This window comes from Monodelphis domestica, chromosome 3, assembly GCF_027887165.1.
Source record: "Monodelphis domestica isolate mMonDom1 chromosome 3, mMonDom1.pri, whole genome shotgun sequence".
In the NCBI taxonomy this organism is placed as follows: domain Eukaryota; kingdom Metazoa; phylum Chordata; class Mammalia; order Didelphimorphia; family Didelphidae; genus Monodelphis; species Monodelphis domestica.
The window spans coordinates 289,883,511-289,896,104 of NC_077229.1; the positions used below are offsets into that span (position 1 = coordinate 289,883,511).

The 12,594-nt window shown below is 39.4% G+C and overlaps 1 protein-coding gene across 10 annotated transcripts in view; it reads left to right on the forward strand.

The window, feature by feature from the left end:
• Positions 1–11,694, forward strand: part of ASXL3 (ASXL transcriptional regulator 3) — a 245,000-nt gene extending 233,306 nt beyond the window's left edge. For all 10 annotated transcript variants that reach the window (XM_007487186.3, XM_007487187.3, XM_056823860.1 and 7 more), the window contains one exon: positions 3,242–11,694. In XM_007487186.3, the coding sequence (XP_007487248.2) occupies positions 3,242–6,994 (3,753 nt within the window). In that variant the 3' untranslated portion in view covers positions 6,995–11,694. The remainder of the gene's footprint in view (positions 1–3,241) is intronic.
• Positions 11,695–12,594: the final 900 nt, after the last annotated feature.

Genomic DNA, 12,594 nt, shown 5'->3' on the forward strand with positions numbered 1-12,594 from the left:
CTGTGTATCTTAAATGCCTTCTCTGGGTGGTGAAAACAAGATGGAATAATGGTCACCTACAAAATGGAGTTGGTTTGATGTGGGAATCAAGAGAACTAATTAGAATCTATCTCATGAATGCTGACTCCATCTTGTACTACCACAAATATTCTCCTCCATTTTGTTTTTCTGCAGATCCTCCATGAGAAACTAGATGGTATAAACCATCTATTGTTTCCTAAATAAAGGTGAATGCAGTCAATCAGCATCTCTCAGATCTGGGAAAGGAAGAGACCCCTAAACCTACTCATCCCTCTCCCAACTCAAAAAGTCCTATATCTTTCCCCCAATTAGAAATCAGATTACCTAAATTGGTAGTCTTGTTATTATTTTCTTATAATTAATTGGTTTTACTTGGATTAATTATTTTTAATACATAAGCATCTCTTAACTACATATTCAGGGTCTTTGGACTGTTTGTGGATTCCAGGGACCCATTTATATTGCTCGTTTTGCTAAAAATCATATAGCTCAGATTGTTTCTTCAGTTATTATTAATTAACAACCACTGTAAGGTAGATGGTAGCCTTTGACTACATTTCACAATCACACAAAAATTATTTTCCTTGTATTAGATTATTTCCTCTCTTCTTTATAAACATGGTAAATGGTTAATATATAAAGATCTTTGTTTCTCTTCTCAGTGAATGTTGACGATTATAAGATTGCATTCAGGGAGTCATTTGACAAAAGATTATTGCAGTTTCACAACTCTCTAGTTTTGTGATTTAGGACAAATCTTCAGTATTCTACTTGACCAGGAATAAGAAAGTTCTTATTTCAAATTTGGCCTTCAGTCTCTGAATAGTTGTGTGACCCTAGGCAAATCACTTCTGTTCCCCTCAGTTTCCTCAACTATAAAATGGGAAAAATAACAGTACCTACCTCCTAGCGCTATTGTGAGGATTAAATGAAATGAAAATTTTTTGTAAACCTATATAAATACTGTAGTGGTGGTGGTAGTAGTAATAAAGCTTCAGAAGTCAACTTTTAATCCATAGATAATGCTTTGAAAAACTTTGAACAACTTGAGTAATGAGAGTTAGTATAGACATATAAAAATTATCCCTAAGTTTTTATTTTTCTGACATAAAACAAGTTTATGGTATCACACTCTCATGTAAGTTTCAGCTTTCAAATAACAAAGTTTTATTGAACATAAGTCTTACATAAGTAGACCAAGAAAAACATTATTTGAATGGAGGGATCATTCAGAAGAAAGCAACGTGGATGATGAGGAAATGTAAAACCATGTTGATAGAAACAATGAAGGAAAGGAAAATGAGAGTTCTGGATTGGGGAACTAGGGAACCAGCATTGATAGTAGACTTCCATTTATATAAATGAGTACATGTTGAAGAAGAAAACACTTAGAGAATAGATCTGGGATAAACATGTAGGCATGTCTAGATAGTAGATTCTTATTTGAATAGTAAGCTATCTAAAATGGAATAAGATGTCTTGTACTTTAGAGAACCCCCATCTTTGAAAGTGCATAAGTCAAGTTTCTACAACATAAAGTACATTCTTCCAGACCGATAGAGCACCTGCCAGAGATGTTATCAAGAGGATTCTTATGTGGAATAAAGGTTAGATTAGGTGATCTCTTGAGATCCCTTTCAGCTTTGTGAAGGCAGTATTTACCCTCCTTTAAGAGGGAAGACATCATATTAAAGGAAGCTAAAAAGGATAGAGGAAAAAGAGACAAACATACTTGACACAGGGCAGGATAGAAGAATTCTGGTACTTAGGCTGGAGGGGAATGAGAGTCATGGCTGGCCCAAGTGATTTAAATGGAGTTTCTATGAGAAATCATCCAATAAGGAGACAGCTATTTTAGTTGGTTTGACTTCCAGCTTTTTAAAATATTTATTTAGTTTTAGTTTCCAATTTTTTTCTAGTTGGATAAATTAAAGGAAGAGTTTAGAAGAGTTTCAAAGGGTCTGAGATATGATATCATCATCCATCTAATCACAGAATGGATGGGTATAAAGTTGGTGTTACCTTGAATAAAGGAAATAAAGTGATTTTATATGAGTTGAATATTTAGGATATTTTTGCAAGAAGAAAAAGGAAAATTCTTTGAGATGTTTTGTCCTAAATCATGACTTTCCTGCTTGCCCATAATAAAGTCTTACAGCCATGCTCCATTGTATTGGGAAAGCATAAGGCATTTTCCATAACTGAAATTCCATAAACTCATAAGGCTCAGCTATTGGTATAGTGGAAGAGCATACTGGGTTTAGAATCAGAGGACTTCGGTTAGAATTTCAGCTCTTCTATTTATTGCCTTGGTTAAAAAAATTTTACTTGAGCCTTAGTTTTCTCAATTGTATATCTGTGGAGTTTGAATTATGTGGTTTTTGCCTATTTTCTCAGTTGAGACTCATGGCAAACTATGAAATAGGTACTGTAGGTCTCATGGCCCCTTTTCTAATCAGAAAGAGTATGCTACTCTCCCATAGGCTAGATTCAAACTCAGGTCTTCCTAATTCAAAGAATGATACTATCTCCTCCCTGAACCTTAAATGTGATAACACTTTACATGTATTCTCCTTTTTTTTAATCTTCATAGAAGCTTTGTAAGTTAAGTAAGTCACCCTGCTATCCCCATTATATAGTTAAGGGCACTGAAAAAGGAGGTTAAAAGACTCATCCCATGATACATATCATTAGTGACAGAACTAGGGCTGAAAACTCTTTCCTGACAGGTCATTTTATTATGTTTTTTGTTTTAAAATAAACCACATAATAGGCAAATCTCAGTTATCCAGGGAGTTAGTTCTTAATTCCTAGAAAGCAAGGTCACTTATAAACTAAATATCCCTGAGGAATTTAAGCCAACCACATAATCAGTTTTTTAAATGGTTTATTTTTCTAGTTGTTTTTCCATGTTAATAAGAATGCTTGCTTTTATTTCAAGTGAGCTCAGTTTTTGGTTAAGTAGATTAAAAGCAGGCAGAGAATGCCTGATGAATGGTGGCAGATGACTATATCATTTTCATATTTGTGCTGAGCTGAATCAGCCTGTCTTCTTGCCCTAAGGCTTGGCCATCACAAGGATTTAGTTATATCTTATTCTTCTGGAAAAGAAAATTTTGATGAGAATGCAACATGTCCTTCGCTATGCAAAAGCCAAGTAAGTATATTGGTTGTGGTAGAAAAATGATATTTCTGTCCTCTCTCTTTTTTATTTCTTTAGATCCAGCTATCAAAAATCGGGCCACCTTTCATTATCAAGAGCCAGCCAGTCTCTAAACCAGAGTCTAGAACATCCCCAAGCACCTCAATTAGTGGAGGGAGGAACACAGGTGCCAGAACCCTTGCAGATATCAAGGCAAGAGCCCAGCAAGCTCGAGCTCAGAGAGAGGCTGCCGCAGCAGCAGCAGTAGCTGCTGCAGCAAGCATAGTCTCAGGAGCTATGGGAAGCCCATGCGAAGGTGGGAAGACCAGGACCCTGGCGCACATCAAAGAACAAACAAAGGCCAAGCTCTTTGCAAAGCATCAAGCCAGAGCACACTTACTCCAGACAAATAAAGAAGCCAGGTTACCACAGCTTAGCTCAAAGGATGGGCCTCCAGCTTTGGAAGTTTCAGCTATTCCTGATGCAAAGATGGAAGGTTCAACTGGTGTCATTATAGTGAATCCAAACTGCAGGTCTCCTAGCAACAAGTCTGTTCCTCTGCGGGAGGCTACCACTTTACTGCAGTCATCACTTAATCCTTCTAAGGTACCAGAAACTGCTCCTGACATATCTCTGCACAGTTCTGATGAAAATATACCCATGTCGCATTTGTCTGAGAAAGTTGTTTCATCTACCTCTTCTGAAAATAGTGGTATGCCCATGCTTTTTAATAAAAATTCTGTCCCTGTGTCTGTTTGCAACACTGCCATGTCAGGAACAATTAAAGAACTTTCCTTTGCGAGTTCTGTTGATAAATCCTCTCTTTTAATGTCTGTTGACAGTGCAAATACTTCAGGCTCTGCATGTAACTTGAGTATGTTAAAAACCATCCAGGGAGCTGATACAACATGTGTAGCTGTTGTACCAAAATGTATTGATAATGCTCCCATTCCAACTTCCACAGAGGGTTCAGTCTTATCAAACTCTGTTGATGATAAAAGGTTGCCAATAGCAAACAATAGTGCTATTAATAATTTAGTCTCCAGTCAATATACCACTGTGCCATCTCCCTCCATTGGAAATAATTTGCCAAATCATGCCCCTCCCAGCTCTGTCCTGATTCCCCCAGTGGGAGCCAATGGCAGATTTCCTTCTGAGAAGATAGCCATGCCTGGGTGCGATGAGCAAGCCAGCATGTCTGTGAGCACCACTGTGAGAGCAGCTTTGAGCTGCGGTGATCGAGTTGCGGTCACAGACTCTTCAGCTAAATGCCCACCTATTGCTATGTTTACTGGAAACATGCTAACAATAAGCTCTTTTGACAGCCCTACCAAGCTGGGTCCTGAAAGCTTGGAAAAAAATACAGGTGTCAGAAGTAGGACGGATCACTCTGGCAAACCTCCACACCCCACTGGAGGCTATGCACCAGCAGCAGCGAACAGATCGATTCCCTGTAAAGTCATCGTCGATCACAGTGCCACACTGAGCTCCGGCTTATCACTCACTGTTTCCATCGAAAGTGCAGAAACTGGCCTGGACATGCAGGGCAGGCCAGCCAGGACGGAAGCAGCCTTACCAAACGTGGCATGCCCTCAAGTCTCTGTCATCAACAGGCCTGAGCCGGTGACCAGTGAAAACGTGGAACACAGTCTGGGCTTCATCGCCACTCCACCATCAAGGCAAGACAGCAAACCACTGACTCCCTCTTGTGCCCATCTCCGAGAATTATCTCTTGCTTCTCCTGATAAAGGAGGGGAGGGGAGCACACCTAGTCACGGCTTTACTGAACCCTGTCCTGGCCCCTCTGCTTTCAAAAGTGAACCTGACACTACCTGTAGCAATCAGTATAATACGGGTAACCTGATCTGCTGGAACAGCGATGATGTGATGAGTACGGAACCTCCCACACCCAGCCATTCGACTACTACACAGAAACACAAGGAGTACCTGGAGCAGAATTGCCCCAAAACAATCAAAATGGAGCATTCCACCTATGCCCATGTCTCCGAGTTGCATCCTAGGAATCTTATGGCAAAAATTAATCTTCCTGTGAAGTCAGAAGCCCCCGAAGTTGACAAGTGCTTTAGAATGGACACTGAAGATTTCCCCATACCAGAAATGCCTCCCCAGGCTGAGGTAGCTGCCCCAAGTATACAGCAGACCCCAATCTCCAAGACATCTGTCTCTAGTTCCGTGGAAGAGACTCTGTCATTGGCCACAGAATCAATAAAGAGAGTGCCAGGTGGGGGAAGCTCAAGCTGTCGTCTGTCCTCTGTAGAAGCCAACAATCCCCTTGTAACACAGTTATTACAAGGCAACCTACCTTTAGAAAAGGCACTGCCGCAGCCGCGATTAGGAGCCAAGCTAGAGATTCACCGGCTTCCCTTGCCTCTGCAGACTCCCTCTGTGTGCAAAACAGCCTCTGAGAGGAATATAGTTGAAACTCCTGCTAGCTCTCCAAATCCAGATGGTAAGGGCTACTTGGCAGGGACTCTCGTGCCACTGCAAATTAGAAAGCGAGAAAACCACCCTAAAAAGAGAATGGCCAGGACTGTGGGGGAACATGCTCAAGTGAAATGTGAGCCAGGAAAGCTGCTGATGGACACAGATGTTAAAGTGGCACCATGTGTCATCAACTCCAACATGAATCAATTGGGGCACAGCCAGCCTTTTAAGCAAGAGTGGATGAGCAAACACACAGTCCCAAGCAGGATTGCTCACAGCCCCGAGATCAAGCAGCAGAAGAGGCTGCTCCCCTCCTGTAGCTTCCAGCAGAATTTGTTCCATGTTGACAAGAACGGCAGCTTTCACCCGGATGCTAGTACCTCACACCGACAGCAGTTCTACCAAATGCCTATGGCCACACGAGGCCCCATTCCTTCAGCTGCTATGTTGCAGGCCTCTTCCAAGGCCACAGCTGGCTGCCATGCATTTGCCTTCAACAGGCACCTGGAACAGAAGGGCTTGGGAGAGGTTGGAATTGCAACAAGCTCTCACCAGTTAAGGATGGCCAGTGTGTTATCACCCAGTATCCCCATTAAAGAGGGTGATGACATAGGCAGCACTGCCCATGCCATCCAGAATAAAGCCTTGGTTCACCCCCCTCCCCCACCACCCTTACCCCCACCCCCTCCACCCCCACCTCCTCCCATACCGCCTTCCCTTCCTAATGCAGAAGTCCTCTCTGATCAAAAGCAACCACCAGTTACTATGGAAACCACTAAAAGACTTAGTTGGCCACAGCCAGCCAGCATATGTAGCAATATAAAATCTGAACCTCTTTCTTTCGAGGAAGGCCTGAGCAGCTGTGAACTGAGTATGAAGCAAGTGTCTTATGACCAGAATGAAGTGAAAGAACAGTTAAAAGCCTTTGGGCTAAAAAATGCAGATTTCTCTTCTTATATACTTTCTGAGCCACAAAAGCCTTTTACCCAATTAGCTGCTCAGAAAATACAGGTGCAGCCACAGCAGCAGCAGCAGCAGCAGCAACAGCCACCACCGCAGCAGCAGCAGCCACCACCGCCGCAGCAGCTCTGTGGAAATTACCCAGCTATACATTTTGGGAGCACAAGCTTCAAAAGGGCAGCTTCTGCAATTGAAAAGTCCATTGGCATTTTGGGAAGTGTTTCTAGCACTGCTACAGGCCTCTCTACCCAGAATGCTCAGATTCCAGTTCAAAACTTTGCTGACAACAGCAATGCAGATGAGCTGGAGTTGAAATGTTCTTGCAGGCTGAAAGCCATGATTGTGTGCAAGGGCTGTGGAGCCTTCTGCCACGACGACTGCATAGGCCCTTCCAAACTCTGTGTAGCCTGCCTGGTTGTCCGATAGGAGCCAAGTTCAAGGTGCAGTATCCCATTCCCCGTGGAGGAACTCAACAGTGGAAATAGAAATTAAGTCATCATAGTGCTTTCTTTCATTTAATTTATTTTGGTGGAGATTATATTCTTCATGGTTGAATTCCTTTCATCCTTCCCCCCTCCCTTGCCTTATTATATCTCTTGTAAAGAAAAGGATGCATCACATCAGAAATGTCTCAGTGGCATGTTGTGTGTAGGTTTTATTTATTTATTTTTTTGGTAAGCTTGGTTGCCATGATAAAAGAGGGTATTGAGAAGTATCATTCCCAGCTTTGGAAACAATCTGCCAATGCGGACACATTGTATTTGTTTTCCTATGTAGTAGATCTGAAATGCCCTGAGATAAAAAATTAGGATATGTTCATTTGATTTATTTCAACAGAAAATGAAGTCAGGAGAGGAACATACTTATTTAAGATGGTTTAGAATTTTACCCCAAATTACCTTTACTGTGTGTTATGCCCAGTCATATTAACTGGGGGAGGGATCTGACTTAAAGGTATGACTAGAGAGTTGTTTGCTTGCTGGGCCTCATACAAGATATTAATAGAGGTAAGAGTTTAATGAAAATAGCTATTCCTATTGATCTCCCCATTTAGCCCTCCCAGAAGCTATTAATATGGTAGAAGAGCTGAGCCTATTATGAGATTTGCACAGGCTTATCCATCTGGGAAAAAATGTATCCATCCTCCTTATAGAGCCAATAATGTGACCTTGGCTATCCCAATTTATTTTAGTTCAAGGGTAGCCAGCTCTTGGCCCCAATATTATATGCTATTCTTCAGAGCTTCATGCATGGCCCTTGAAGCAAGGTGAAAAAAAAAATCCCTCCAATTAAAATATTTCACATATAGATGAATAAATGGATAAATATGGCAAATGTTTTCCACTTTATTCAGTATAATACATTCATTAGCTATTAGAATTTGAAGGGAAAGATAAAAATGGCCCTTCATCAATGACACTTGAATTCTGACTTCTCTTCTTAGTCAATCCAGGCACTATCTTTTAAGGTGACATTGATTATGAAAGAGAATGTCAGATTATAGAGGGCTGTTAGTAGAAAACACTTAAAAAATGATTCTCATTTTTTACTCTCTGTATAAATATATTTGACTCTGAATTTATAATCCTTATTTTAAAAATTACTTCTAGATAATGCATGCTTAAATTTTTTTTTCTTAATTTAATTCCAGACATTGTTAGTGTCGGGAGTGGGAGTGCTTTTTTGAAAAAGGGATACTGTATCTTTAAAATGATCATCAATATTTAACCAGTACAATATGCATGTTGAGGACTCTGTAGCTACTTTCCAAAAGCTTTTGCTACCATCGCATCTGAAACAGTTGTAATTTGGGGGCTCTAGTCACGAAAGCACATAAAAAGGCACATGCAAATTGTAGGAAGAAAAAATAAATGTATCCTTTTTTACTCCAAATTGGCAAAAAATTTGGAGTGCAGTGAGCTTATCCACTAATGTGGCTGTGACCACTAAAATAAACACAAAAAACATAGGAGAAATGGTAATCTATATCTAGGTAGGACCACCTGGCTGTTTACATGTGGGATTATCTTAATAATGTAAATGCTACACCATTCCCTTAGAGTTTGAGTGGACTGAAAAGAGCAACTTAATATTCTAAAATGTTTTCCCTCATATTTATTATTATGATGTTGCCAAATTCCTTTTGTTATGTGATACAGTAGTCAGTTTTGATTAAGGAAAATTGCTGAATATGGAAAGATACTTTCTCTACAAATGCCTCCTTTTGTGAAGTAATTCCGCTTTTCAGTACTTCTGCTACTATTTCCCCTAAAACTGATCATTGAAGAAGTTAGGAGTGCACTTAATCCATTCCAAAGGAATAAGGATAGACTTCAGAAGATCCTTAAGCTCCTCTTGTATGCCAAGCTTCAGTTTAGTAGTCTCTTTTGTTTTGTATCACATCATATTGTATTTAACCTTTCGAAGGATCAGAGCAAAGCATGTCATTTTCTGGGTGAACAGAATGACCACAAGGACACACTAGTGTATCTTACTGTGAACACTCCCTAGGAAACAGGGAATATACATTGCCTAGTTCCAAACTCTTTGGCTACTATGTGGGTGTGATGCTCTTTATACCAGCAGATTGAAAAGTACTGTAGCAGTGACTGATATGCAGTGTTGAGAGAAGTTATAACCAACAGAACATTTGCACTTTGTATGTGAGATATGAATGCAACTGATGTGATACTAAATTCATTCTTACCAGCTCAGTCATTTTTGTATATTGCTTGCAAGCGGCTTTTGGGGGATGAAGAAAAGTGTCCTTCTGTATTTTTTATTTTTCATTGACTAGGTTTTATGAATCTATTGGTGGTTATGTGTGTAGTCATTCTGTAGCCTAAATCGGAGCGCAATCAAGTTCAGAGTTAACTTTTGCTGATTTTTGCCTCTTCTTGCCCATTCTGGTTTTGCTCCAGTTTAGTCTCCTAGCCTGTGCTTATGCAGTTTGGTGTCACTGAGCAGCTATGTTCACACACTAAGAAATAGTGAGATTAAAAAAATAATAAGCAACATGAAAGGGTCAGATATTCTGCAGGTATCTATTCAGTGCATATAGAAGAGCTGTCGAATGCAAATTAGGCTAGTGGGGTTTCACTTTACTTATTTGCACCAGCTGCCGAGTTTGAGTACAGATGGAGTGATTGGCCCATTTCCTTCATGGTTTATGTTCATTTGTAGGCTTTGGTATGTGCCCTGCCAGATACCTGTGGACTATTGCCCCCTAATGTGTCCCCATCAGGAACAAAAATATTTGCACACTTGCCTTTTGTTTGTTTGTTTTGTTTTCCTTTCTTCTTAAAAAAAATCCTAAGTAGCACTTTTGGAGCAGGGGAAGGAAGAAAAGTTACTTTCCCGCCCTCACCTCCTTCATGATATGCATATACCTGAGTTGTATAATGACAGTAAGGTACTGAGGAGCATACTAGGAAGTGTGTCCTACTACAAAATTGATTTCCAATATAAAGATTCTTTTCTTCCCCAGAGTGAGAATACTAGAAGGTTTGGTGAACGGAGCACCCTATTTATGTGTTGTTTACTCGCTGAGACGTAGTCCATGGTAAATAAAGACTAAGTTGAAGAAAATAAGACTACTGAGGTTGGACCTCTTTACTCAGCAGACTCCCTGTGGTCGCCTGTGTTGTATGGGTGAGCTATAGAATGTCTAGTTGACTTCTTGATCTTAGAGTTCCTTACTCAGTTTAACAAAAAAGCAGAATAATCTAGTGCATATGGTGCTTTCCAATGCCATCAGGGGTAAAAGTACTCTATGCTGCAGCCCCATTCCTTTTACAAACACATGCACAATTTCAGAGCTCTCGTAGCCTCTGGTTTAACAGTTCCTACAAGGTATGGTAAAGTACCGAGATAAACACTTGAATGCTGGCCAAGCTCAGAAGCTCCGTCATCTCCACAAGATGCAGGCCCATGACCATCTCATCTCCCAGGTGCAAAGTGCCCTGTTGAAACTGCAGAACATGTGTAGACATTCTGTGACAGTAGCAAAGTCGTCTGGTCATCATCCATATGTTTTCAGAGAATGACGTGGACAGTCCTAAAGACAGTACTTGACTGTCATGGGCCTGTGTAGCTAAAATGTTTCCTGAATTTTAGAATCCTGTCTTCAGCCCTCATGTGTTGTCACTGTCAAACCAACAGAAAACATTTTTTTAGTCTAATTTAAAGGAGCTGCTTTTTTTATAGCACATACTATTTCTCTTTGTACTATATTTGATAGTTACAGAATAATTTAGTCTGTAGAATAACTTTGTTGTATTTGTACTGTAAATGAATGTTACAAAGAAAGTGCTTTACTTGGTTGCCATAATTCTCTTGTACTGCTGTAAAATATTCCACACCCACACCATTCCTTACTTCACAGAAACCTAATCTGATTCACATTTTCAGTACAGGGTTTTGTGTGTGTGTTTGTATGTATGTATGTGTGTGCGTGCGTGCACGCGTGTGTGTATTTTTCTTTTTTTCGTTGTCAGTATTCTGAATGTTTACATCTGTTTGACATTAGCCATTTAATGCCTTTTTTAAAAGGCGGTATTACTCCTACAGTATAACAGCAAAATGTGAAATCAACCCAAACATAACATGCATGATAAATACAGACTTGGGGTGAATGCCCCTGCACCATACATAGACATTTTATATCAGCATACAGAAAAAAAAGTAAACCCTCCTTCAGACCTCTACCAAAGAAAATACTATTCCCACAGGAAAAAAAATAAAAACAAAACTCAGAAATGGTTTGCAAAATCCTCAGAAGGGGGAGCAGTTGATTTCAATGGGACTGCTACAATTTAATACTGTATTATGCTTGCTTTGATACCTGACTAAATGTGACTGCGTGCAAGAAGCATTTTAACACTTTTTTTAGACAGTATTTTGTTTAAAATTCAGGGATCATGCATTCTTTAATGGTGCTGTTTGTTTTTTATTTGTTTTTTTTTCTACAAAAAAAGTGTTGCCTACAAAAGTGACTGCTCACAATACCATAAGTTAAAATGAAATGTTTGTCTTTTTCATGTTTCTCTGTTTTCCCTCTCCCTAAAGTAACAATTTGGGCTTCAATATTAAAATATTCTGAAGAAAATAAAGAAGTTAAATATAAATATTGGTCAGTAGCCTTTTTTAATCTTCCTTTTATTATTCCTCAAGGAAGTGTATTGACAATACTGCATCCTATGTTGTTACATTGGAAATTGGATTGCCAAAGAAAGGAGGACATTTACTGTATTTTTGAAAGTGACTGACCCTGAATTGTAGGGTTGATTTGGGGATGAAATAGTCAGTAGGCTATAACTTATGGCCAATTTACAAATATGCAAACATAAACACTTTTGAATAGAGCATCTATACTACTCTCATCAGTTTTTATCTGTGTCTGGAAAGGACCTCTTGTAAACATCTTGTCCTTTATTCTGAAGGCTTTGCATTTAAATGAAACATTTTTTTTCTTTTAAAAATATTCGTTCTGTTTATATAATTTACACTTTGAAATCTATGTGATAGGAAAAAAATTTCCCCAAAGTTACTCCATTTTGAAATTTAATTTTTCTGACATCTTAAAAATTAAGATGTTTATATGCAGCCTACTCTAAAAGCTGTGGTTTAGTTTTAAGACTTTAAGAATATATACATAAATTTCTTATTGATATCTACAAAAGATTTTCTACATATGCCTTTGAATAATATGCATTAGGTAGTAGTCCAAGCAATTAATTTAAAATAATCTTTTTTCTTTAAATGAATCTAGGTTTAGGGGACAGCTGGATAGCTCAGTGAATTGAGAGCCAGGCCTAGAGATGGGAGGTCCTAGGTTCAAATCTGGCCTCAGACACTTCCCAGCTATGTGACCCTGGGCAAGTCACTTAACCCCCATTGCCTAGTCCTTACCAATATTCTGCCTATTGGCTCGAAGACAGAAGTCATGGGTTTAAAAAATAAAAATGAGTCTAGATTTAACTATATTATATTATCATTTGGAAATAGCATTTTCTAAGTGTACTAGA